At 41.0% G+C, this 24,739-nt stretch overlaps 1 protein-coding gene and 1 non-coding gene across 2 annotated transcripts in view; both read left to right on the top strand.

Annotated features, from left to right (window-relative positions):
• The window catches only part of PRPF39 (pre-mRNA processing factor 39), a 139,311-nt gene that overhangs the window by 72,107 nt on the left and 42,465 nt on the right, over positions 1 to 24,739 (top strand). The window contains 2 exon segments of the mRNA XM_053697846.1: positions 15,590 to 15,774; positions 16,407 to 16,481. Coding sequence (XP_053553821.1) covers positions 15,590 to 15,774; positions 16,407 to 16,481 — 260 coding nt within the window.
• LOC128646144 (small nucleolar RNA SNORD127) lies at positions 15,440 to 15,522 on the top strand. The gene has a single exon (XR_008400210.1). It is a non-coding gene; the product is annotated as a small nucleolar RNA SNORD127 (small nucleolar RNA).

The following is a 24,739-nucleotide window of genomic DNA, read 5'->3' as shown; positions in this document are numbered from 1 at the left end:
AGCTATTTTCTGTATGAAGTACAAGTGCAGTAAACATTAACTCGTACAAAAACATAAATATGTAAGTACATAAAGTGTAAAAGTATGGGATGTATGCACTGCTTCCTGTATGAGGTATAAGAGAGGTTTAAAAGCATTACTATGTAAATGCATAAAATGTAAGTGTATCAGATGTATACACTCCTTAAACTTTTTTTTTTTTTCCATACATCCCATACTTTTACACTTTATGTACTTACATATTTATGTTTTTGTACGAGTTGTAATGTTTACTTCACTTGTACTTCATACAGTAAATAGCTAGTACACAATTGAATCGAAACCGGAAGTAAAGGGTATGACCACTTCCGGTTTCCATCGATACTAGTTAAAATCCGGTTGGGCGAAATCAACTCGCTTCTGGTTATGCTGTTATGAGGTTCTACACACACTAGTAAGGACCCATGAATTGCAGTGTATTTTTATAGCAATCTTTTATATCAATCTTTTTCATTTTACTTAAGAAACAGTCAGCGTACATTTTACTGCTACCGGAAGTAAATGATATGACCACTTCCGGTATTAGATCACTTCCGGTTTGGCGCAAACGCACCATTTCCGGTTTTGATGTAATTAAGCTTTAACAATAGCGGTAAGGATCCGTATGGAATATTTATGTCAAAGGATAAGTTAAAAAACATCTCTAAGGGGAAATTATCGTTATATTTAACCAACGAAGATAGAATCTGAAATAGCTTCTAATAAATTAGAGATGTGAGGTCATTATCACACATTCGGTTTCAGATCAACATCCTGGTCATAGGGTCAAATTTTGGCGCAATTCTAACAATTTGGCGCCATTAGGTTACTAGTACATGTATAAAGGGAGCATTCTCACCAACCATATATCAGTCTTGAAAAAGGCCCTATCGGTGGGCCGAAACGCGTTGGCATATATGGTGAGTTATATTCTAATGATCTGTAGTTATCTTTAAAACGATACTGCTCTGTTTTTCTTTTTTTTCTCACAGGTGATGGAGATTTTTTTTCTTTATTGACTATTATCCAGAAACACCTTCTCATTGCTTTAATTTTTATTGTTGTTGTTTTGATTTTTATTTTTTAATCTTATTTTTACAAGTTTTTCTTTTTTTGATCATCAGGAACTATTTCTTATGTGTTTATGAGCTTGGAGTTCTAATTATTTTTTTATTTTTTCAACATCGATTTTCTTCTGTTATGTGTGATCAGTCCACGGGTCATCATTACTTCTGGGATATTATCTGCTCCCCTACAGGAAGTGCAAGAGGATTCACCCAGCAGAGTTGCTATATAGCTCCTCCCCTCTACGTCACCTCCAGTCATTCTCTTGCACCCAAAGACTAGATAGGAGGTGTGAGAGGACTATGGTGATTATACTTAGTTTTTATAACTTCAATCAAAAGTTTGTTATTTTACAATAGCACCGGAGCGTGTTATTACTTCTCTGGCAGAGTTTGAAGAAGAATCTACCAGAGTTTTTCTTATGATTTTAACCGGAGTAGTTAAGATCATATTGCTGTTTCTCGGCCATCTGAGGGAGGTAAAAGCTTCAGATCAGGGGACAGCGGGCAGTTGAATCTGCATTGAGGTATGTAGCAGTTTTTATTTTCTGAATGGAATTGATGAGAAAATCCTGCCATACCGTTATAATGACATGTATGTATACTCTACACTTCAGTATTCTGGGGATGGTATTTCACCGGAATTACTCTGTAAAAGTACATTAAACCTTTTAATAGGTATTTAATTCATGTTAAACGTTTTTGCTGGAATGTAGAATCGTTTGCATTTCTGAGGTACTGAGTGAATAAATATTTGGGCATTATTTTTCCACTTGGCAGTTTGCTTGTTTTGATTATGACAGTTTCGTTTCTCTCTCACTGCTGTGTGTGAGGGGGAGGGGCCGTTTTTGGCGCTCTTTGCTACGCATCAAAAATTTCCAGTCAGTTACTCTTGTATTTTCTGCATGATCCGGTTCATCTCTAACAGAACTCAGGGGTCTTCAAACTTCTTTTGAAGGGAGGTAGATTCTCTCAGCAGAGCTGTGAGACTTATGTAGTGACTGTGTTTTAAAACGTTGCTCTGTGATTTTTATGTTTAAAATTTAATTAGTGTTACTTTACTAATGGGAACAAACCTTTGCTAACAAGTTGTGTTGTTTTTAAAGAGTGATGCTATAACTGTTTTTCAGTTCATTATTTCAACTGTCATTTAATCGTTTAGTGCTTCTTTGAGGCACAGTACGTTTTTGTTAAATAAGATTGTAACCAAGTTGCATGTTTATTGCTAGTGTGTTAAACATGTCTGATTCAGAGGAAGATACCTGTGTCATTTGTTCCAATGCCAAGGTGGAGCCCAATAGAAATTTATGTACTAACTGTATTGATGCTACTTTAAATAAAAGCCAATCTGTACAAATTGAACAAATTTCACCAAACAGCGAGGGGAGAGTTATGCCGTCTAACTCGCCTCACGTGTCAGTACCTGCGTCTCCCGCCCGGGAGGTGCGTGATATTATGGCGCCTAGTACATCTGGGCAGCCATTACAGATAACATTACAAGATATGGCTACTGTTATGACTGAAGTTTTGGCTAAGTTACCAGAACTAAGAGGCAAGCGTGATCACTCTGGGGTGAGAACAGAGTGCGCTGATAATCCTAGGGCCATGTCTGATACTGCGTCACAGCTTGCAGAGCATGAGGACGGAGAGCTTCATTCTGTAGGTGACGGTTCTGATCCAAGCAGATTGGATTCAGATATTTCAAATTTTAAATTTAAATTGGAAAACCTCCGTGTATTACTAGGGGAGGTCTTAGCGGCTCTTAACGATTGTAACACTGTTGCAATACCAGAGAAAATGTGTAGGTTGGATAAATACTTTGCGGTACCGGCGAGTACTGACGTTTTTCCTATACCTAAGAGATTAACTGAAATTGTTACTAAGGAGTGGGATAGACCCGGTGTGCCGTTCTCACCCCCTCCTATATTTAGAAAGATGTTTCCAATAGACGCCACCACACGGGACTTATGGCAAACGGTCCCTAAGGTGGAGGGAGCAGTTTCTACTTTAGCTAAGCGCACCACTATCCCGGTGGAGGATAGCTGTGCTTTTTCAGATCCTATGGATAAAAAATTAGAGGGTTACCTTAAGAAAATGTTTGTTCAACAAGGTTTTATATTGCAACCCCTTGCATGCATCGCGCCGATTACGGCTGCGGCAGCATTTTGGATTGAGTCTCTGGAAGAGAACCTTAGTTCCGCTACGCTGGACGACATTACGGACAGGCTTAGAGTCCTTAAACTAGCTAATTCATTCATTTCGGAGGCCGTAGTACATTTAACCAAACTTACGGCTAAGAATTCAGGATTCGCCATTCAGGCACGTAGGGCGCTGTGGCTAAAATCCTGGTCGGCTGATGTAACTTCTAAGTCCAAATTACTTAATATACCTTTCAAGGGGCAAACTTTATTTGGGCCCGGTTTGAAAGAAATTATCGCTGACATTACAGGAGGTAAGGGCCACGCTCTACCTCAAGACAAAGCCAAAGCTAAGGCTAGACAGTCTAATTTTCGTCCCTTTCGGAATTTCAAAGCAGGTGCAGCATCAACTTCCACTGCACCAAAACAGGAAGGAGCTGTTGCTCGTTACAGACAAGGCTGGAAACCTAACCAGTCCTGGAATAAGGGCAAGCAGGCCAGAAAACCTGCTGCTGCCCCTAAGACAGCATGAACCGAGGGCCCCCGATCCGGGACCGGATCTAGTGGGGGGCAGACTCTCTCTCTTCGCCCAGGCTTGGGCAAGAGATGTCCAGGATCCCTGGGCGCTAGAGATCATATCTCAGGGATACCTTCTAGACTTCAAATTATCTCCCCCAAGAGGGAGATTTCATCTGTCAAGGTTGTCAACAAACCAAATAAAGAAAGACGCGTTTCTACGCTGTGTACAAGATCTATTATTAATGGGAGTGATCCATCCGGTTCCGCGGTCGGAACAAGGACAAGGGTTTTACTCAAACCTGTTTGTGGTTCCCAAAAAAGAGGGAACTTTCAGGCCAATCTTGGATTTAAAGATCCTAAACAAATTCCTAAGAGTTCCATCGTTCAAAATGGAAACTATTCGGACAATCTTACCCATGATCCAAAAGGGTCAGTACATGACCACAGTGGATTTAAAGGATGCTTACCTTCACATACCGATTCACAAAGATCATTACCGGTATCTAAGGTTTGCCTTCTTAGACAGGCATTACCAGTTTGTAGCCCTTCCATTCGGATTGGCTACGGCTCCAAGAATCTTCACAAAGGTTCTGGGTGCCCTTCTAGCGGTTCTGAGACCGCGAGGAATTTCGGTAGCTCCGTACCTAGACGACATTCTGATACAAGCTTCAAGCTTTCAAACTGCCAAGTCTCATACAGAGTTAGTTCTGGCATTTCTAAGGTCGCATGGATGGAAAGTGAACGAAAAGAAGAGTTCTCTCTTGCCTCTCACAAGAGTTCCATTCTTGGGGACTCTTATAGATTCTGTAGAAATGAAGATTTATCTGACAGAAGACAGATTAACAAAGCTTCTAAATGCATGCCGTGTCCTTCATTCCATTCAACTCCCGTCAGTAGCTCAATGCATGGAGGTGATCGGCTTAATGGTAGCAGCAATGGACATAGTACCCTTTGCACGCCTACATCTCAGACCGCTGCAATTGTGCATGCTGAGTCAGTGGAATGGGGATTACTCAGATTTGTCCCCCACTCTGAATCTGGATCAAGAGACCAGAAACTCTCTTCTATGGTGGCTTTCTCGGCCACATCTGTCCAAGGGGATGCCGTTCAGCAGGCCGGACTGGACAATTGTAACAACAGACGCCAGCCTTCTAGGTTGGGGCGCTGTCTGGAATTCTCTGAAGGCTCAGGGACAATGGAGTCAGGAGGAAAGTCTCCTGCCAATAAACATTCTGGAATTGAGAGCAGTTCTCAATGCCCTTCTAGCTTGGCCCCAGTTAAAGACTCGGGGGTTCATCAGGTTTCAGTCGGACAACATCACGACTGTAGCTTACATCAACCATCAGGGAGGGACAAGAAGCTCCCTAGCAATGATAGAAGTATCAAAGATAATTCGCTGGGCAGAGTCTCACTCTTGCCACCTGTCAGCAATCCACATCCCGGGAGTGGAGAACTGGGAGGCGGATTTCTTGAGTCGCCAGACTCTTCATCCGGGGGAGTGGGAACTTCATCCGGAGGTCTTTGCCCAAATACTTCGACGTTGGGGCAAACCAGAGATAGATCTCATGGCGTCTCGCCAGAACGCCAAACTTCCTCGCTACGGATCCAGATCCAGGGATCCGGGAGCGGTTCTGATAGATGCTTTGACAGCACCTTGGAACTTCAGGATGGCTTATGTGTTTCCACCCTTCCCGCTGCTTCCTCGATTGATTGCCAAGATCAAACAGGAGAGAGCATCAGTGATTCTAATAGCGCCTGCATGGCCGCGCAGGACTTGGTATGCAGATCTAGTGGACATGTCATCCTGTCCGCCTTGGTCTCTACCTCTAAGACAGGACCTTCTGATTCAGGGTCCATTCAAACATCAAAGTCTAACTTCTCTGAAGCTGACTGCTTGGAAATTGAACGCTTGATTTTATCAAAACGTGGTTTTTCTGAGTCGGTTATTGATACCCTTATACAGGCTAGGAAGCCTGTTACCAGAAAGATTTACCATAAAATATGGCGTAAATACCTATACTGGTGTGAATCCAAAGATTACTCCTGGAGTAAGGTTAGGATTCCTAGGATATTGTCTTTTCTACAAGAAGGTTTAGAAAAGGGTTTATCGGCTAGCTCATTAAAGGGACAGATCTCAGCTCTGTCCATCTTGTTACACAGGCGTCTGTCAGAAAATTCAGACATCCAGGCCTTTTGTCAGGCTTTAGCTAGGATCAAGCCTGTGTTTAAAACTGTTGCTCCGCCATGGAGTTTAAACTTAGTTCTTAACGTTTTACAGGGTGTTCCGTTTGAACCCCTTCATTCCATTGATATAAAATTGTTATCTTGGAAAGTTCTATTTTTAATGGCTATTTCCTCGGCTCGAAGAGTCTCTGAGTTATCAGCCCTACATTGTGATTCTCCTTATCTGATCTTTCACTCAGACAAGGTAGTTCTGCGTTCTAAACCTGGTTTCTTACCTAAGGTTGTCTCTAACAGGAATATCAATCAAGAGATTGTTGTTCCATCCTTGTGTCCAAATCCTTCTTCAAAGAAGGAACGTCTTCTACACAATCTGGATGTAGTTCGTGCCCTCAAGTTCTACTTGCAGGCAACTAAAGATTTTCGCCAAACTTCTTCCCTGTTTGTCGTTTATTCTGGACAGAGGAGAGGTCAAAAAGCTTCTGCTACCTCTCTCTCTTTTTGGCTTCGTAGCATAATACGTTTAGCCTATGAGACTGCTGGACAGCAGCCTCCTGAAAGAATTACAGCTCATTCCACTAGAGCTGTGGCTTCCACTTGGGCCTTTAAGAATGAGGCCTCTGTTGAACAGATTTGCAAGGCTGCAACTTGGTCTTCGCTTCATACTTTTTCCAAATTTTACAAATTTGACACTTTTGCTTCTTCGGAGGCTATTTTTGGGAGAAAGGTTCTTCAGGCAGTGGTTCCTTCTGTATAATGAGCCTGCCTATCCCTCCCGTCATCCGTGTACTTTTGCTTTGGTATTAGTATCCCAGAAGTAATGATGACCCGTGGACTGATCACACATAACAGAAGAAAACATAATTTATGCTTACCTGATAAATTCCTTTCTTCTGTTGTGTGATCAGTCCACGGCCCGCCCTGTTTTTTAAGGCAGGTAAATATTTTTTAAATTATAATTCAGTCACCACTACACCCTTGGCTTCTCCTTTCTCGTTGGTCTTTGGTCGAATGACTGGAGGTGACGTAGAGGGGAGGAGCTATATAGCAACTCTGCTGGGTGAATCCTCTTGCACTTCCTGTAGGGGAGCAGATAATATCCCAGAAGTAATGATGACCCGTGGACTGATCACACAACAGAAGAAAGGAATTTATCAGGTAAGCATAAATTATGTTTTTTTCAACACTTGATCATCCACATTTGACTGAACACTGAACTCATTTATATTTTTATTTTTGTTTTTTTTCACTTGGATTTTTATCGTCACATTCTATTTGCACATTTGGATTATTTGGATCACTTGGAACTTTGGACTTATATTTGCAATTGCCTCATTAACTTTTTTTTTTTTTATTCGGTTTATTGGATTTGATTGTTCCTGTATCACCACTTATTGTATATTAGTCATTGTCACTATTATTAGTCATTGCACGAGTTTTACCTTGAAGAATATATATATCAGTATTTAATTATTTATTACCTCCCAGCCTGGTTTCACTGAGAATTATTTTTCATATATCCTAATACCCATCATATTTATTCATTGTACTTATCTTTTTGCCCACCAGTACACTATAGATATACCACCCTATAGTGGTTAATGTGTGTTTTTACTATATATTTCTATATGTATAATTGTTTTTAACATTGTTTTTATTGTAACATGGATCCATGATATATTATGTTTATGTAATCATTTGTTATTAAATTTTAATGTGTATTATTTGTATATTAGAATAACCTTTGTCGACTTCTTATATATCAGTCTCTCATTCTTTGACATCCTAACCCGTTCGGACCTAGCTTTAAGTTTTGGCGCTCCTTACACTCAATCACTATTCTAGATAAGTTTTTTATGGGTAACTAGGGACCCATTTGTTTTAGGAGCTAAAGGTCCATATAAGTTAGCGCCGTTGGATAGACATCCTATCCTCTAACACTTCCGTTAAGGCCAGACCTTTTATCTCAAGGTCCGTTTTTCCATCAGGATCTCAAATCATTAAATTTTAAGGTATGGAGATTGAACGCTTAATACTTAGTCATAGAGGTTTCTCTAACTCAGTGATTAATACTATGTTACAGGCTCGTAAATCTGTGCCTAGAAAGATTTATTACCGAGTTTGGAAGACTTACATTTCTTGGTTTTCTCTTGTTAAGTGTATCCAGTCCACGGATCATCCATTACTTATGGGATATTCTCCTTCCCAACAGGAAGTTGCAAGAGGATCACCCACAGCAGAGCTGCTATATAGCTCCTCCCCTAACTGTCATACCCAGTCATTCTCTTGCAAGCCTCAACCAAGATGGAGGTCGTAAGAGGAGTGTGGTGTTTTATACTTAGTTTATTCTTCAATCAAAAGTTTATTTTTAAATGGTGCCGGAGTGTACTGTTTATCTCAGGCAGTATTTAGAAGAAGAATCTGCCTGCGTTTTCTATGTTCTTAGCAGAAGTAACTAAGATCCTTTGCTGTTCTCACATATTCTGAGGAGTGAGGTAACTTCAGAGAGGGAATGGCGTGCAGGTTTTCCTGCAATAAGGTATGTGCAGTTAATATTTTTCTAGGGATGGAATTTGCTAGAATAGGCTTTCCACTGTTGTAATATGAGTGGGAGGGGCCTTTTTTAGTGCTTTTCTGTTCAGATAAAAATACTGACAGACATTCAGTTTCCCTCTGCATGATCCAGGACATCTCTGGATGGGCTCAAAAGGCTTCAAAGTCGTTTTTGAGGGAGGTAAAAAGCCACAGTAGAGCTGTGGCAGTTGTGACTGTTAAAAGACAAAAACTTTTTTTTTTTTTTTAATTATTCCATTTTGGGTATTAAGGGGTTAATCATCCATTTGCAAGTGGGTGCAATGCTCTGCTAACTTGTTACATACACTGTAAAAATTTCGTTAGTGTAACTGCCTTTTTTCACTGTTATTTCAAATTTTGACAAATTTGTTTCTTAAAGGTGCAGTAACGTTTTTTATATTGCTTGTAAACTTGTTTAAAGTGTTTTCCAAGCTTGCTAGTCTCATTGCTAGTCTGTTTAAACATGTTTGACACAGAGGAAACTACTTGTTCATTATGTTTGAAAGCCATGGTGGAGCCCCATAGGAGAATGTGTACTTAATGTATTGATTTCACCTTAAACAGTAAAGATCAGTCTTTAACTATAAAATAAATATCACCAGAAGATTCTGACGAGGGGGAAGTTATGCCGACTAACTCTCCCCACGTGTCAGACCCTTCGCCTCCCGCTCAGGGGATGCACGCTAATATGGCGCCAATTAAATCAGGGACGCCCATAGCGATTACCTTGCAGGACATGGCTGCAATCATGAATAATACCCTGTCAGAGGTATTATCCAGGTTGCCTGAATTAAGAGGCAAGCGCGATTGCTCTGGGGTTAGGAGAAATACAGAGCGCGCAGATGCTGTAAGGGCCATGTCTGATACTGCGTCACAATATGCAGATCATGAGGACGGAGAGCTTCAGTCTGTGGGTGACATCTCTGATTCGGGGAAACCTGATTCAGAGATTTCTAATTTTAAATTTAAGCTTGAGAACCTCCGTGTGTTGCTTGGGGAGGTATTAGCTGCTCTGAATGACTGTAACACAGTTGCAGTACCAGAGAAATTGTGTAGGCTGGATAAATACTATGCGGTACCGGTGTGTACTGATGTTTTTCCTATACCTAAAAGGCTTACAGAAATAATTAGCAAGGAGTGGGATAGACCGGGTGTGCCTTTTTCCCCACCTCCTATATTTAGAAAAATGTTTCCAATAGACACCACTACACGGGACTTATGGCAGACGGTCCCTAAGGTGGAGGAAGCAGTTTCTACTTTAGCAAAGCGTACTACTATCCCGGTTGAGGACAGTTGTGCTTTTTCAGATCCAATGGATAAAAAATTGGAGGGTTACCTTAAGAAAATGTTTATTCAACAAGGTTTTATTTTACAGCCCCTTGCATGCATTGCGCCTGTCACGGCCGCGGCGGCATTCTGGTTTGAGGCCCTGGAAGAGGCCATCCATACAGCTCCATTGACTGAAATTATTGACAAGCTTAGAACACTTAAGCTAGCTAACTCATTTGTTTCTGATGCCATTGTTCATTTGACTAAACTAACGGCTAAGAATTCCGGATTTGCCATCCAAGCGCGTAGGGCGCTATGGCTTAAATCCTGGTCAGCTGACATGACTTCGAAGTCTAAATTACTCAACATTCCTTTCAAGGGGCAGACCTTATTCGGGCCTGGTTTGAAGGAAATTATTGCTGACATTACTGGAGGTAAGGGTCACACCCTTTCTCAGGACAGGGCCAAAGCAAAGGCCAAACAGTCTAATTTTCGTGCCTTTCGAAATTTCAAGGCAGGTGCAGCATCAACTTCCTCTGCTTCAAAACAAGAGGAAACTTTTGCTCAATCTAAGCAGGCCTGGAAACCTAACCAGGCCTGGAACAAAGGCAAGCAGGCCAGAAAGCCTGCTGCTGCCTCTAAGACAACATGAATGAACGGCCCCCTATCCGGCGACGGATCTAGTAGGGGGCAGACTTTCTCTCTTCGCCCAGGCGTGGGCAAGAGATGTTCGGATCCCTGGGCGTTGGAGATCATATCTCAGGGATATCTTCTGGACTTCAAAGCTTCCCCTCCACAAAGGAGATTTCATCTTTCAAGGCTATCTGCAAATCGGATAAAGAAAGAGGCATTCCTACGCTGTGTGCAAGACCTCCTAGTTATGGGAGTGATCCATCCAGTTCCGCGGACGGAACAAGGACAGGGTTTTTATTCGAATCTGTGGTTCCCAAAAAAGAGGGAACCTTCAGACCAATTTTGGATCTAAAGATCTTAAACAATTTCCTCAGAGTTCCATCTTTCAAATTGGAAACTATTCGGACCATCCTACCCATGATCCAAGAAGGTCAGTACATGACCACAGTGGACTTAAAGGATGCCTACCTTCACATACCGATTCACAAAGATCATCATCGGTTTCTAAGGTTTGCCTTTCTAGACAGGCATTACAGCCTGTAATGCCGAGAATCTTTACAAAGGTTCTGGGCTCACTTCTGGCGGTTCTAAGGCATAGCGGTGGCTCCGTATCTAGACGACATCCTGATACAGGCGTCAAGCTTTCAAGTTGACAAGTCTCATACAGAGATAGTTCTGGCACTTCTGAGGTCGCACGGGTTGAAAGTGAACGAGGAAAAGAGTTCTCTATCCCCACTCACAAGAGTCTCCTTAGGGACTCTTATAGATTCTGTAGAAATAAAAATTTACCTGACGGAGTCCAGGTTATCAAAACTTCTAAATGCTTGCCGTGTTCTTCACTCCATTCCGCGCCCTTCGGTAGCTCAGTGTATGGAGGTAATCGGCTTAATGGTAGCGGCAATGGACATAGTGCCATTTGCGCGCCTTCATCTCAGACCGCTGCAATTATGCATGCTGAGTCAGTGGAATGGGGATTACACAGATTTGTCCCCTCTGCTAAATCTGGATCAAGAGACCAGAGATTCTCTTCTCTGGTGGTTGTCTCGGGTACACCTGTCCAAGGGTATGACCTTTCGCAGGCCAGATTGGACAATTGTAACAACAGATGCCAGCCTTCTAGGTTGGGATGCAGTCTGGAATTCCCTGAAGGCACAGGGATCGTGGACTCAGGAGGAGAAACTCCTTCCAATAAATATTCTGGAGTTAAGAGCGATATTCAATGCTCTTCTGGCTTGGCCTCAGTTAGCAACACTGAGGTTCATCAGATTTCAGTCGGACAACATCACGACTGTGGCTTACATCAACCATCAAGGGGGAACCAGGAGTTCCCTAGCGATGTTAGAATTCTCAAAAATAATTTGCTGGGCAGAGTACCACTCTTGCCACCTGTCGGCAATCCATATCCCAGGCGTGGAGAACTGGGAGGCGGATTTTCTAAGTCGTCAGACTTTCCATCCGGGGGAGTGGGAACTCCATCCGGAGGTGTTTGCTCAGTTGATTCATTGTTGGGGCAAACCAGAGTTGGATCTCATGGCGTCTCGCCAGAACGCCAAGCTTCCTTGTTACGGATCCAGGTCCAGGGACCCAGAAGCGACACTGATAGATGCTCTAGCAGCGCCTTGGTTCTTCAACCTGGCTTATGTGTTTCCACCGTTTCCTCTGCTCCCTCGACTGATTGCCAAAATCAAACGGGAGAGAGCATCGTTGATTCTGATAGCGCCTGCGTGGCCACGCAGGACTTGGTATGCAGACCTAGTGGACATGTCATCCTTTCCACCATGGACTCTGCCTCTAAGACAGGACCTTCTGATACAAGGTCCTTTCAATCATCCAAATCTAATTTCTCTGAGACTGACTGCATGGAGATTGAACGCTTGATTCTATCAAAGCATGGCTTCTCCGAGTCAGTCATTGATACTTTAATACAGGCACGAAAGCCTGTTACCAGGAAAATCTACCACAAGATATGGAGTAAATATCTTTATTGGTGTGAATCCAAGAATTGCTCATGGAGTAAGGTTAGGATTCTTAGAATATTGTCTTTTCTCCAAGAGGGCTTGGACAAAGGATTATCAGCTAGTTCCTTAAAGGGACAGATTTCTGCTCTGTCTATTCTTTTGCACAAGCGTCTGGCAGAGGTTCCAGACGTCCAGGCATTTTGCCAGGCTTTGGTTAGAATTAAGCCTGTGTTTAAACCTGTTGCTCCCCCGTGGAGCTTAAACTTGGTTCTTAAAGTTCTTCAAGGAGTTCAGTTTGAACCCCTTCATTCCATTGATATTAAACTTTTATCTTGGAAAGTTCTGTTTTTGATGGCTATTTCCACGGCACGGAGAGTCTCTGAGCTATCTGCCTTACAATGTGATTCTCCTTATCTGATTTTTCATGCAGATAAGGTAGTCCTGCGTTCCAAACCTGGGTTTTTACCTAAGGTGGTTTCTAACAAGAATATCAATCAAGAGATTGTTGTTCCATCATTGTGTCCTAATCCTTCTTCAAAGAAGGAACGTCTTTTACATAATCTGGACGTATTCCGTGCCTTGAAGTTTTACTTACAAGCTACTAAAGATTTTCGTCAAACATCTACCCTGTTTGTCGTTTACTCTGGACAGAGGAGAGGTCAAAAAGCTTTGGCAACCTCTTTCCTTTTGGCTTCGGAGCATAATACGCCTAGCCTATGAGACTGCTGGACAGCAGCCCCCTGAAAGGATTACAGCTCATTCCACTAGAGCTGTGGCTTCCACCTGGGCCTTTAAAATTGAGGCCTCTGTTGAACAGATTTGCAAGGCCGCGACTTGGTCTTCGCTTCACACTTTTTCCAAATTTTACAAATTTGATACTTTTGCTTCTTCGGAGACTGTTTTTGGGAGAGAGGTTCTTCAGGCAGTGGTTCCTTCCGCTTAATCCTGCCTTGTCCCTCCCATCATCCGTGTACTTTATCTTTGGTATTGGTATCCCATAAGTAATGGATGATCCGTGGACTGGATACACTTAACAAGAGAAAACATAATTTATGCTTACCTGATAAATTTATTTCTCTTGTGGTGTATCCAGTCCACGGCCCGCCCTGTCCTTTTAAGGCAGGTCTAAATTTTAATTAAACTAGTCACCACTGCACCCTATGGTTTCTCTTTTCTCTGTTTTCGGTCGAATGACTGGATATGAGTTAGGGGAGGAGCTATATAGCAGCTCTGCTGTTGGTGATCCTCTTGCAACTTCCTGTTGGGAAGGAGAATATCTCATAAGTAATGGATGATCCGTGGACTGGATACACTACAAGAGAAATAAATTTATCAGGTAAGCATAAATTATGTTTTCTTCTCATAAATTCTCTTGGCATTCTTTTAGAATTCCTAGAATTTTACAGTTTCTTCAGGATGGTTTGGATAAGGGGTTGTCTGCAAGTTCTTTGAAAGGACAAATATCTGCTCTTTCTGTTTTTCACAGAACGATTGCTAATCATCCTGATATTCATTGTTTTGTACAGGCTTTGGTTCGTATCAAGCCTGTCATTAAGTCAATCTCTCCTCCTTGGAATCTTAATTTGGTTCTGAGGGCTTTACAGGCTCCTCCGTTTGAACCTATGCATTCTCTGGATATTAAATTACTTTCTTGGAAAGTTTTTTGTTCCTTTTGGCCATCTCTTCTGCTAGAGTTTGAGTTATCTGCTCTCCTTTTCTGATTTTTCATCAGGATAAGGCGGTGTTGCGGACTTCATTTAAATTTTTACCTAAAGTTGTGAATTCTAACAACATTAGTAGAGAAATTGTCCCTTCATTGTGTCCTAATCCTAAGAATTCTCTGGAGAGATCTTTACATTCTTTGGATGTAGTAAGAGCTTTGAAATATTATGTTGAAGCTACTAAAGATTTCAGAAAGACTTCTAGTCTATTTGTTATCTTTTCTGGTTCTAGGAAAGGTCAGAAGGCTTCTGCCATTTCTTTGGCGTCTTGGTTAAAGTCTTTGATTCATCATGCTTATGTAGAGTCGGGTAAGTCCCCGCCTCAAAGGATTACGGCTCATTCTACTAGGTCAGTTTCTACTTCCTGGGCTTTTAAGAATGAAGCTTCTGTTGATCAGATTTGCAAAGCAGCAACTTGGTCTTCTTTGCATACTTTTACTAAATTCTACCATTTTGATCTTTTTTTCTTCTTCTGGAGCAGTTTTTGGTAGAAAAGTACTTCAGGCAGCTGTTTCAGTTTGATTCTTCTGCTTATAATTTCAGTTTTTTTCATTATAAGATTAAAACTTTTTGATTTGGGTTGTGGATTATGTTTTTTCAGCGGAATTGGCTGTCTTTATTTTATTCCTCCCTCTCTAGTGACTCTTGCGTGGAAGTTCCACATCTTGGGTATCTGCTATCCCATACGTCACTAGCTCATGGACTCTTGCCAATTACATGAAAGAACATAATTTATGTAAGAACATACCTGATAAATTCATTTCTTTCATATTGGCAAGAGTCCATGAGGCCCATCCTTTTTGTGGTGGTTATGATTTTTTTGTATAAAGCACAATTATTCAAATTCCTTGTTGATGCTTTTGCTCCTTTCTTATCACCCCACTTCTTGGCTATTCGTTAAACTGAATTGTGGGTGTGGTGAGGGGTGTGTTTATAGGCATTTTGAGGTTTTGGAAACTTTGCCCCTCCTGGTAGGAATGTATATCCCATAAGTCACTAGCTCATGGACTTTTGCCAATATGAAAGAAATGAATTTATCAGGTAAGTTCTTAGATAAATTGTTTTTTTTGTTATAAACTTCAGACACCTCTGCACCTTGTGCTTCCTTTCTCTCGAATGACTGAGGTTGGAGGGAAGGGAGGTGATATTTTACAGCTTTGCTGTGGTGCTCTTTGCCGCCTCCTGCTGGGCAGGAGTGATATTCCGAGTAGTAATTAGATGATCCGTGGACTCACTGTGTCAAGAAAGACATTTATCAGGTAAGCATACATTTTGTTCTATTTACTATGAGTTTGGGTTTCACAGGTTAATTCATTCGTAAAGTATCCCCCTGTTTTATTATATATATTTATTAAAGACCCTATGGGCAACCATGATGACTTATTAACTCCTGTATGTAATATATTTACATCATGAAGACAACAGTCCCTCTAAGCTGATGTTGCCCTACATTTTGATTTGTTGTGTTTTCTTTTTTAATGTGAGATTTTATTTATCAATTTATGTTTTGACAGGAAAATACAAAACTTTATCTTAATTTACTGGAAATGGAATACAATGTGGATCTGAAGCAAAATGAATCCAACATCTTGCAATGTTTTGACCAAGCAATAAAAAGTTCCTTACCTATAGGAACAAGAATTACATTTTCTCAACGAAAAGTAGAGTTTCTAGAAGACTTTGGCTCTGACATCAGCAAGTAAGTGGCTTTTATGTGACATCTCCACAATGGAAAAGGTTCTTTTTAAGAGTAATGATAATAGGTAATCCTGGTTGATATCCTACTGCGGCTTGAAATGGAGAACATTTAAGAGAAGAGTGCCAATGAGTGTTTTTTGCCAGCTCAGCTAGGGGTAGTAACTTAGACCAGTTGGTATGGCTAGCATTGACAAAGGCTCTAAGGTAGACTGCCTTTACATTCTTTACATTTTTTTTTTTTTAATTTACCAGAAAAATGTTCTTTCCATTCCTTGCATGGAAGTTGCAGGTATACTGCATACTTGACCCTGCAAGATGTTACGCAGGGATTACTTAAATTAGTGCATGAACTTCTTTTACATCTAGCTAAAATAAGATAAGCATAGCAATACTTTTAGTCAATGTACTTCTGTAGTTTTTAGAAGGAAAAGTTAGAACTATAATAAGGGACATTATATCCATATGCTTAATTAACCGTAAAAAGCTAACAAGAAAATATCACTCATGAGATTTCACTGAAATTTGGGTATCGTGTCCCTTTACTGCAGTTATTTCGATATTGGAAACCTTGTTATAAAATACTTTGGTTTAGGGGGTAAAATACACATTACAATGTAATCTGTTTTTTTGAAGGCTTCTAAGTGCTTATGATGAACACCAGGGTCTTTTAAAAGAACACGAGCTTTTAAAGAGGAAAGCAGAAAATGGGTATGTGGTTGCATTGCTTATCAAGTAATTTACTATTTATTTTGTTTGTGTTTTTGTTAAACTATTTATAAATGTACACAGTCAAAATTAAAAATTCATTATTTTAACATGACATGCATTCTAAACAACTTACCAATTTACTTCTGTTTATCAAATGTACTTTCTCTTGGTATCCTTTGTTGAAAAGCATACTTACGTTTGCTCAGGAGCAGCAATGCAGTACTGGGAGCTAGCTGGTGACTGGTGGCTTCACATTTACATGCCTCTTGTCATTAGCTCACCGGATATGTTCAGTTAGCTGACAGTATTGCACTGCTGCTCCTGAGCCTACTTAAGTTTATTGTTCCAAACAAAGTACATTTTGATAATACGAGTAAATTGGAAAGTTGAAAATAACATGCTTTATCTATTTAAATAGTTAGTTTAATTTTCACTTTTATAGATCTACAATGATAGTGATATTCACTGGGTGCGTGATCATTCATATATTCTCTTCATAAACGGGGAAAGTCCACAGCTGCATTTATTACTTTTGGGAATTCAGAACCTGGCCACCAGCCTAAGGCTTAAATACCTCCCCCACTTCCCTCATCCCCAGTCATTCTTTGCCTTTCATCACAGGAGGTTGACAGAGAAGTGTCGGAAGATTTAAGATAGTCCCTTATGGGGGGTAGTACTCTTCGAAATGGGACTGGAGTTTTAAATAATCCTGTCAGCTTCTCAGTGAGAGCATGGATAAAGGTTAGAGTCCGGAGATGCAGGGAGAATCTTTCTGCGAAACCATCCCGACTCATGCGTTGATGAGTTTTGCTGCCTGCTTTCTTCACTCAAGTCTATCTCAAAAGCGAGGCTATTATCTGTCATACTTGAAGGGCCGTGTTCCTGTTCCACGGCGTAGATTCCGGTAAGATCGTTTCATTTTACTTTGATGATGTGAATGTAATATAAACTAAGAAGTCAGGGGCTCAGTGGGACTCCTTTATTTTTATGGAATCATTGGTTAATATTTCCTGAGGGGGGTTATTGAACAGGGGGGACTTTAAACATGTTTGTTATTCTGTCTGCTACTGTGTAGTGAAAATTGGTTTCGTGGCTATATCGGAACATAACTGCCTTTTTGTCAGGCTGCGTGGCCCCGGTGGCTTTGGCGCGCTTTTTTTCTGGCCTGCACAGTGTACCTTTTTGACTAGGCGTGGTCACGTTCTGTTCTCCATTTCCGTATTCCTGATCTTGTGGCGATCAGATTCTACTTCTTGCGAGGAGTATGAAATGGCCCATCAGTTATGATCCGAATGCCGCTTTAGAGTGCTCTCTTCTCCCGGAACAGGGAACTTAGAGTCTGCCGAGCCATCTGCCCCTGGGGATCCCATATCCGTGAGGCGCGTCCCTTCATTGTCTATGCAACCAGGTGTCCCTAATGCCGTTGCTGAAATAGTGGAAACGGTGTTAGTTTAATCTGTAACCAATTACATTAAGCCTCTTGTGATAGGCTGCATCTAGAGGTGTGTGCTTAGAACCAATTTCTATTGGTCAATGACGATACAAATACCGGGTTGGGGCCCTGACTCTGGTTAGCCTCTGAGAAAGCCGTGCTAGCGGCGAAATGTACATCAGGCCTTGTCTGTGTGCATGAGACTTGCTAATTTGTGTTTACCTGGGACTTTTCTAAGCTTATATTGATGTGGCAATTGCCTTCCTTAATCAGTCATTTATAAACAGTTTCCTCTCCTGCTCTAGGTACCAGTATTGTTCAGATTAGGTAATGTTGTTGGGGTCAATCCCCTTTTTAGATTAGCTTTAGAGCAATCCGTGTATTCTCTGAGCCCTGAGGGTTACGGTGTATTTGAACTAAGTAATTCTGTTTTTGAAGTCTCACACACACAGTCCTGATCTGTTTCTTAATCTAAGTTTTAAATGTATGCCTCACATATTTGTTTATACATTTGGTACTATTTACCAACCTTTTTTATTTTATTCTATCATTAGTAAAAGTTACGTTTTACTAACCAGTTCTGGACACAATCCGGTTTTCAATGCATACTGTTACTATATAGTGTTTTGTGAATGCTGGGTACTGTCAAACTTCTCTCTTTTTTGTAGCTAATGCCGTTGCCCCTTCTCCGGAAGGCGGCTTGTTTCCTCCAGAGATTACGGCACCGCATGGCCATATCTATGGCGTTGGCTCATTTACATCTTCCAGAGATGGAGGTGGTGCTGAGATACTGTCCATGTTCCGCTAACCAGAGCTAGTCTGGCGTGGGATCGTCTGGGTCAGGTCAGCCATCTGGGGAAGCGGTTTCCTCTGAAGCTTCAGGGGTCGTCGCGGCGGAGGTAAATCTTGCTTTTCGTTATAGACTGGCGCGCCTTCGTGTCCTGCTTCGGCATGTTTTGACTGTGCTAGAGGATCCCAGTCCTAACAGGTTGAGGGATCCGCGGTCTTCTGTTCCAGACAGAAGTTACTGGGTTAAACGTGTGGGGATGCAGTTAATCTCCTTATCGTCTCTAATTCCTTTTTTTTTTTTTTTTTTTTTGGGTATCTTATTCCAGTTCTGAGATTTGAAGGAATAGGGTCTCTGATTGGCTTGTCCTGTTAGTGAACCCATTCTTCTTGGGGGTTCACCTGCAGGTGCTGCCTACTTTTTTCTTTGATCCGGTTAGGATGTGTTATTTATTTTGGAAGCTGTTATAATTTTTCTGTTGGGAAACATTTCTTTTTTGGTCGCTTGAGCACTTCCGTGGAAGTCACATGGTTAAGGTTTCAGTACATTATGTCCTTAGTTTTGTCGATCCTATGGGATCTTGATTTTTCTGTGGCCTGGGTCAGTTTTGAATGCCCTATGTAGCAGGCTGGTTCTGGTTGGGCGCTAATCTGTTCCTTAAAGTGTCAGTAAACCTAAAAAATAGTTATATAATTCTGCACATAGTGCAGAATTATATAACATTATTTTAGTGCTATTGTTATAAAAGCTTTTCTTTCATGTAATTGGCAAGAGTCCATGAGCTAGTGACATATGGGATATACAATCCTACCAGGAGGGGCAAAGTTTCCCAAACCTCAAAATGCCTATAAATACACCCCTCACCACACCCACAATTCAGTTTTACAAACTTTGCCTCCTATGGAGGTGGTGAAGTAAGTTTGTTCTAAGATTTCTACGTTGATATGCGCTTCTCAGTATTGTTGAAGCCTGATTCCTCTGAGTACAGCGAAAAAAAATACGTTTTTCACGCAACTTCGTCATTTCCGGCGTCATACGTGACGCCAAGACCTTTCACGCGGCGGCGTCATTAGTGACGCAAGTGTCATTTCCGGTCATTTTTGGCGCCAAAAAAGTTTACGGTGCCAAATTTTTTTCATTATTTCAATACCCCATTGTTGTTTGCCTCCTGCTTTCTTCTCTATCAAGAGGCCTATGCTTTTGCATTTTTTCCCATTACTGAAACTGTCATTTAAGGAAATAGATAATTTTGCTTTATATGTTGTTTTTTTCTCTTACATTGAGCAAGGGTGTCCCAATCTGATCCCGGGAACATTGCTGCCTGACATCGGTTCTACCAAAGCTAAGTGCATTTGTTGTAAAATTGTATAAATTATTCCACCGAATGTCATTTGTATTAGTTGTCATGATAAACTTTTACATGCAGATAGTGTTTCCATCAGTAATAGTACATTGCCAGTTGCAGTTCCTTCAACTTCTAATGTGCATGATATAAAGATTTTATAAAGAATTTTTCTGATTCTATTCTGAAGGCTTTGTCTGCATTTCCACCTGCTAATAAACGTGAAAGGTCTTTTAAAACTTCTCATTTAGCTGATGAAATTTCAAATGACCAACAACATAATAATTCATCCTCTTCTGATGAGCATCTATCTGAAACAGAAGATCCTTCCTCAGATATTGACACTGACAAATCTACTTATTAATTTAAAATAGAGTATATGTGTTCTTTATTAAAAGAAGTGTTAATTACTTTGGATATTGAGGTAACCAGTCCTATTGACGTTCAGTCTAATAAACGTTTAAATGCTGTTTTTAAACCTCCTGTGGTTTCTCCAGGGGTTTTTCCTATTCCTGAGTTTATTTCAGATATGATTTCTAGGGTATGGAATAAGCCAGGTACTTCCTTTATTCCTTCAAGGTTTAAGAGATTGTATCCTTTACCAGCTTAATCTATAGAGTTTTGGGAAAAGATCCCCAAAGTTGATGGGGCTATTTCTACTCTTGCTAAACGTACCACTATTCCTATGGAAGATAGCACTTCCTTTAAGGATCCTTTAGATAGGAAGCTTGAATCTTATCTAAGGAAGGCCTATTTATATTCAGGTCATCTTCTCAGACCTGCTATTTCTTTGGCTGATGTTGCGGCTGCATCAACTTTCTGGTTGGAAAATTTAGCGCAACATGAATTGGATTTTGACATATCTAGCATTGTTCGCTTACTGCAACATGCTAATCGTTTTATTTGTGATGCCATTTTTGATATTATCAAAATTGATGTTAGATCCATGTCTTTAGCTGTATTAGCTAGAAGAGCTTTGTGGCTTAAATCTTGGAATGCTGATATGACATCTAAATCTAGATTACTATCTCTTTCTTTCCAAGGTAATCATTTATTTCGTTCTCAGTTGGATTCTATTTCAACTATCACTGGAGGAAAAAGAGTTTTTCTGCCTCAGGATAAAAAAACCTAAGGGTAAATCTAAGGCTTCTAACCGTTTTCGTTCCTTTCGTCAGAATAAGGAACAAAAACTCAATCCTCCTCCCAAGGAATCTGCTTCCAGTTGGAAGCCTTCCTCAAATTGGAATAAATCCAAGCCATTTAGGAAACCAAAGTCTGCCCCTAAGTCCACATGAAGGTGCGGCCCTCATTCCATTTTTCAAGGATTTTTGGATAAAAACTGTCCAAAATCATTGGATTCAAATCATTGTCTCTCAAGGGTATCGAATAGGATTCAAAGTAAGACCTCCTGTGAGAAGATTTTTTCTCACGCATCCCTGTAAATCCAGAAAAGCCTGAGCTTTTACTGAAGTGTTTCAGACCTGGAGTCTTCAGGGGTAATCATGCCAGTTCCTCCTCAGGAACAAGGTTTGGGGTTTTATTCAAACCTATTCATTGTACCAAAGAGAGAAAATTAGTTCAGACCAGTTCTGGATCTGAAAATTTTGAATCGTTATGTAAGAGTACCAACTTTCAAGATGGTGACTATAAGGACTATTCTGCCTTTTGTTCAGCAAGGACATTATATGTCCACAATAGACTTGCAGGATGCATACCTTCATATTCCGATTCATCCAGAACACTATCAGTTCCTGAGATTCTCTTTTCTAGACGAGCATTACCAATATGTTGCTCTTCCATTTGGCCTAGCAACAGCTCCAAGAATCTTTTCAAAGGTTCTGGGTGCCCTACTATCTGTAATCGGAGAACAGGGTATTGCGGTGTTTCCTTATTTGGGCTATATCTTGGTACTAGCTAAGTCTTTACATACTGCAGAATCTCACACGAATCAACTAGTGTTTCTTCGGAAACATGGTTGGAGGATCAATTTGCCAAAAAGTTTCTAGATTCCTCCGACAAGGGTCACCTTTTTAGGTTTCCAGATAGATTCAGTGTCCATGACTGTCTCTAACAGACAAGAGACGTTTAAAATTTGGGTGCAGCATGCCGGCACCTTCAGTCTCGGTCATTCCCTTCAGTGGCTATGTGCATGGAAGTTTTAGGTCTCATGACTGCAGCATCGGACGCGATCCCCTTTGCTCGTTTTCACATGAGACCTCTACAACTTTGCATGCTGAATCAATGGTGCAGGGATTATACAAAGATATCACAATTAATATCCTTGAATCCCAATGTACGACACTCTCTGACATGGTGGATAGATCACCAACGTTTGGTTCAAGGGGCTTCTTTTGTTCGGCCAACCTGGACTGTGATCTCAACAGATGCGAGTCTTTTAGGTTGGGGAGCTGTTTGGGGATCTCTGACAGCACAAGGGGTTTGGAAATCTCAAGAGGCGAGATTACCAATAAATATTTTAGAACTCCGTGCAATTCTCAGGGCTCTTCAGTTTTGGCCTCTGCTAAAGAGAGAACCGTTCATTTGTTTTCAGACAGACAATATCACAACTGTGGCTTATGTCAATCATCAGGGTGGGACTCAGTCCCCAAGCTATGAAAGAAGTATCTCGGATACTTGCTTGGGCGGAATCCAGCTCCTGTCTAATCTCTGCGGTGCATATCCCAGGTGTAGACAATTGGGAGGCGGATTATCTCAGCCACCAGACTTTATATCCATGGGAGTGGTCTCTACATCCAGATGTGTTTTTTCAGATGTGGGGTCTTCCAGAGAGAGATCTCATGGCCTCTCATCTAAACAAGAAACTTCCCAGATACCTGTCCAGGTATGTTCAGGCGGAAGCAGTGGATGCACTGCCACTTCCTTGGTGTTATCATCCTGCTTACATCTTCCTGCCTCTAGTTCTCCTTCCAAGAGTGATCTCCAAAATCATCATGGAACAGTCTTTTGTGTTGCTGGTGGCTCCAGCATGGCCACACAGGTTTTGGTGTGCGGATGTCCAGTTGCCCGCCTTGGCCACTTCCGTTACGGCCGGACCTACCATCTCAAGGTCCATTTTTCCATCAGGATCTCAAATCATTAAATTTGAAGGTGTGTAAATTAAACGCTTAGTTCTGAGTCATAGAGGTTTCTCTGACTCAGTGATTAATACTATGTTACAAGCTTGTAAATCTGTCTCTAGAAAGATTTATTATACAGTTTGGAAGCCTTGCATTTCATGGTGTTCTTCTCATAAATTCTCCTGGCATTCTTTTAGAATTCCTAGAATTTTACAGTTCCTTTAGGATGGTTTGGTTAAGGGTTTGTCTGCAAGTTCCTTGAAAGGACAAATCTCAGCTCTTTCTGTTTTATTTCACAGAAAGATTGCTATACTTCCTGATATTCCTTGCTATACTTCCTGATAGTCAGGCCCCTCCTCAGAGAATTACAGCTCATTCTACTAGATCAATTTCCACTTTGTGGGCTTTTAAGAATGAATGAAAAGTTCTTCAGGCAGCTGTTTCAGTTTGATTCTTCTGCTTTTGATTTAAGTTTTTTTCTTTCAAAGATGAAATAAACTTATTTTTGTTTTGGGTTGTGAATTAATTTTTTCAGCGGAATATGGCTGTTTTTATTTTTATTCCCTCCCTAGTGACTCTTGAGTGGAAGACTCCACATCTTGGGTATTGATATCCCATATGTCACTAGCTCATGGACTCTTGCCAATTACATGAAAGAAAACACAATTTATGTAAGAACTTACCTGATTCATTTCTTTCATATTGGCAAGAGTCCATGAGGCCCACCCTTTTCTATGGTGGTTATGTTTTTTTGTATAAAGCACAATTATTTCCAAATTTCCTTTGTTGATGCTTTCTACTCCTTTTTTTATCACCCCACTGCTTGGCTATTCGTTAAACTGAATTGTGGGTGTGGTGACGAGTGTATTTATAGGCATTTTGAGGTTTGGGAAACTTTGCCCCTCCTGGTAGGATTGTATATCCCATATGTCACTAGCTCATGGACTCTTGCCAATATGAAAGAAATGAATTTATCAGGTAAGTTCTTACATAAATAGTTTTTTCCCCTTTGAATTTTTTAAAAATATGCCGCTTTTACAGACCCGCTCTCTGCTGAGCGGGTCTGTTTTTTTTACTCAGTGCGTTGGGCCAGCTGTATAGTCACAGCCCGGCCCGACTGCGCCATAGCATTAAGTGCAGACAGAGCAGGAGCGAGCTGCACTTAATGCTATGGCATGGTCGGGCCGGGCTGTGACTATACAGCTGGCACAATGCGCGGAGTAAAAAAAAACAGACCCGCTCAGCAGAGAGCGGGTCTGTAAAAGCGGCATATTTTTAAAAAATTCAAAGGGGGAAAAAAGCTTTTGTAACAAAAGCACTAAAATAATATATAATTCTGCACTATGTGCAGAATTATATAACATTATTTTTTAGGTTTACTGTCCCTTTAACGGCTTATATCATCAATGTGGTGCCGGTGTAACTGGCTGCTTGGTTTGATGAGTTTTTTTTTTTTACTACGAATGAGGAGTTAGTTTCTCTTCTGATCGAATTATGCTTTTGCTTTTTGCTAGTGTTTGAATTGGAACTTCCATGAACTTCACGAGTTTTTGAGGCTCTGCCCATGCAGGGCTACATATGGAGAGGAAGGAGACCTTCCGTTCCCAGTCGACAGGCTGG

Source organism: Bombina bombina, chromosome 1 (genome assembly GCF_027579735.1).
Source record: "Bombina bombina isolate aBomBom1 chromosome 1, aBomBom1.pri, whole genome shotgun sequence".
Classification (NCBI taxonomy): Eukaryota; Metazoa; Chordata; class Amphibia; order Anura; family Bombinatoridae; genus Bombina; species Bombina bombina.
The sequence above is the reverse complement of the archived record's forward strand: the minus strand, read 5'-3'. Positions and strand labels throughout refer to the sequence as shown.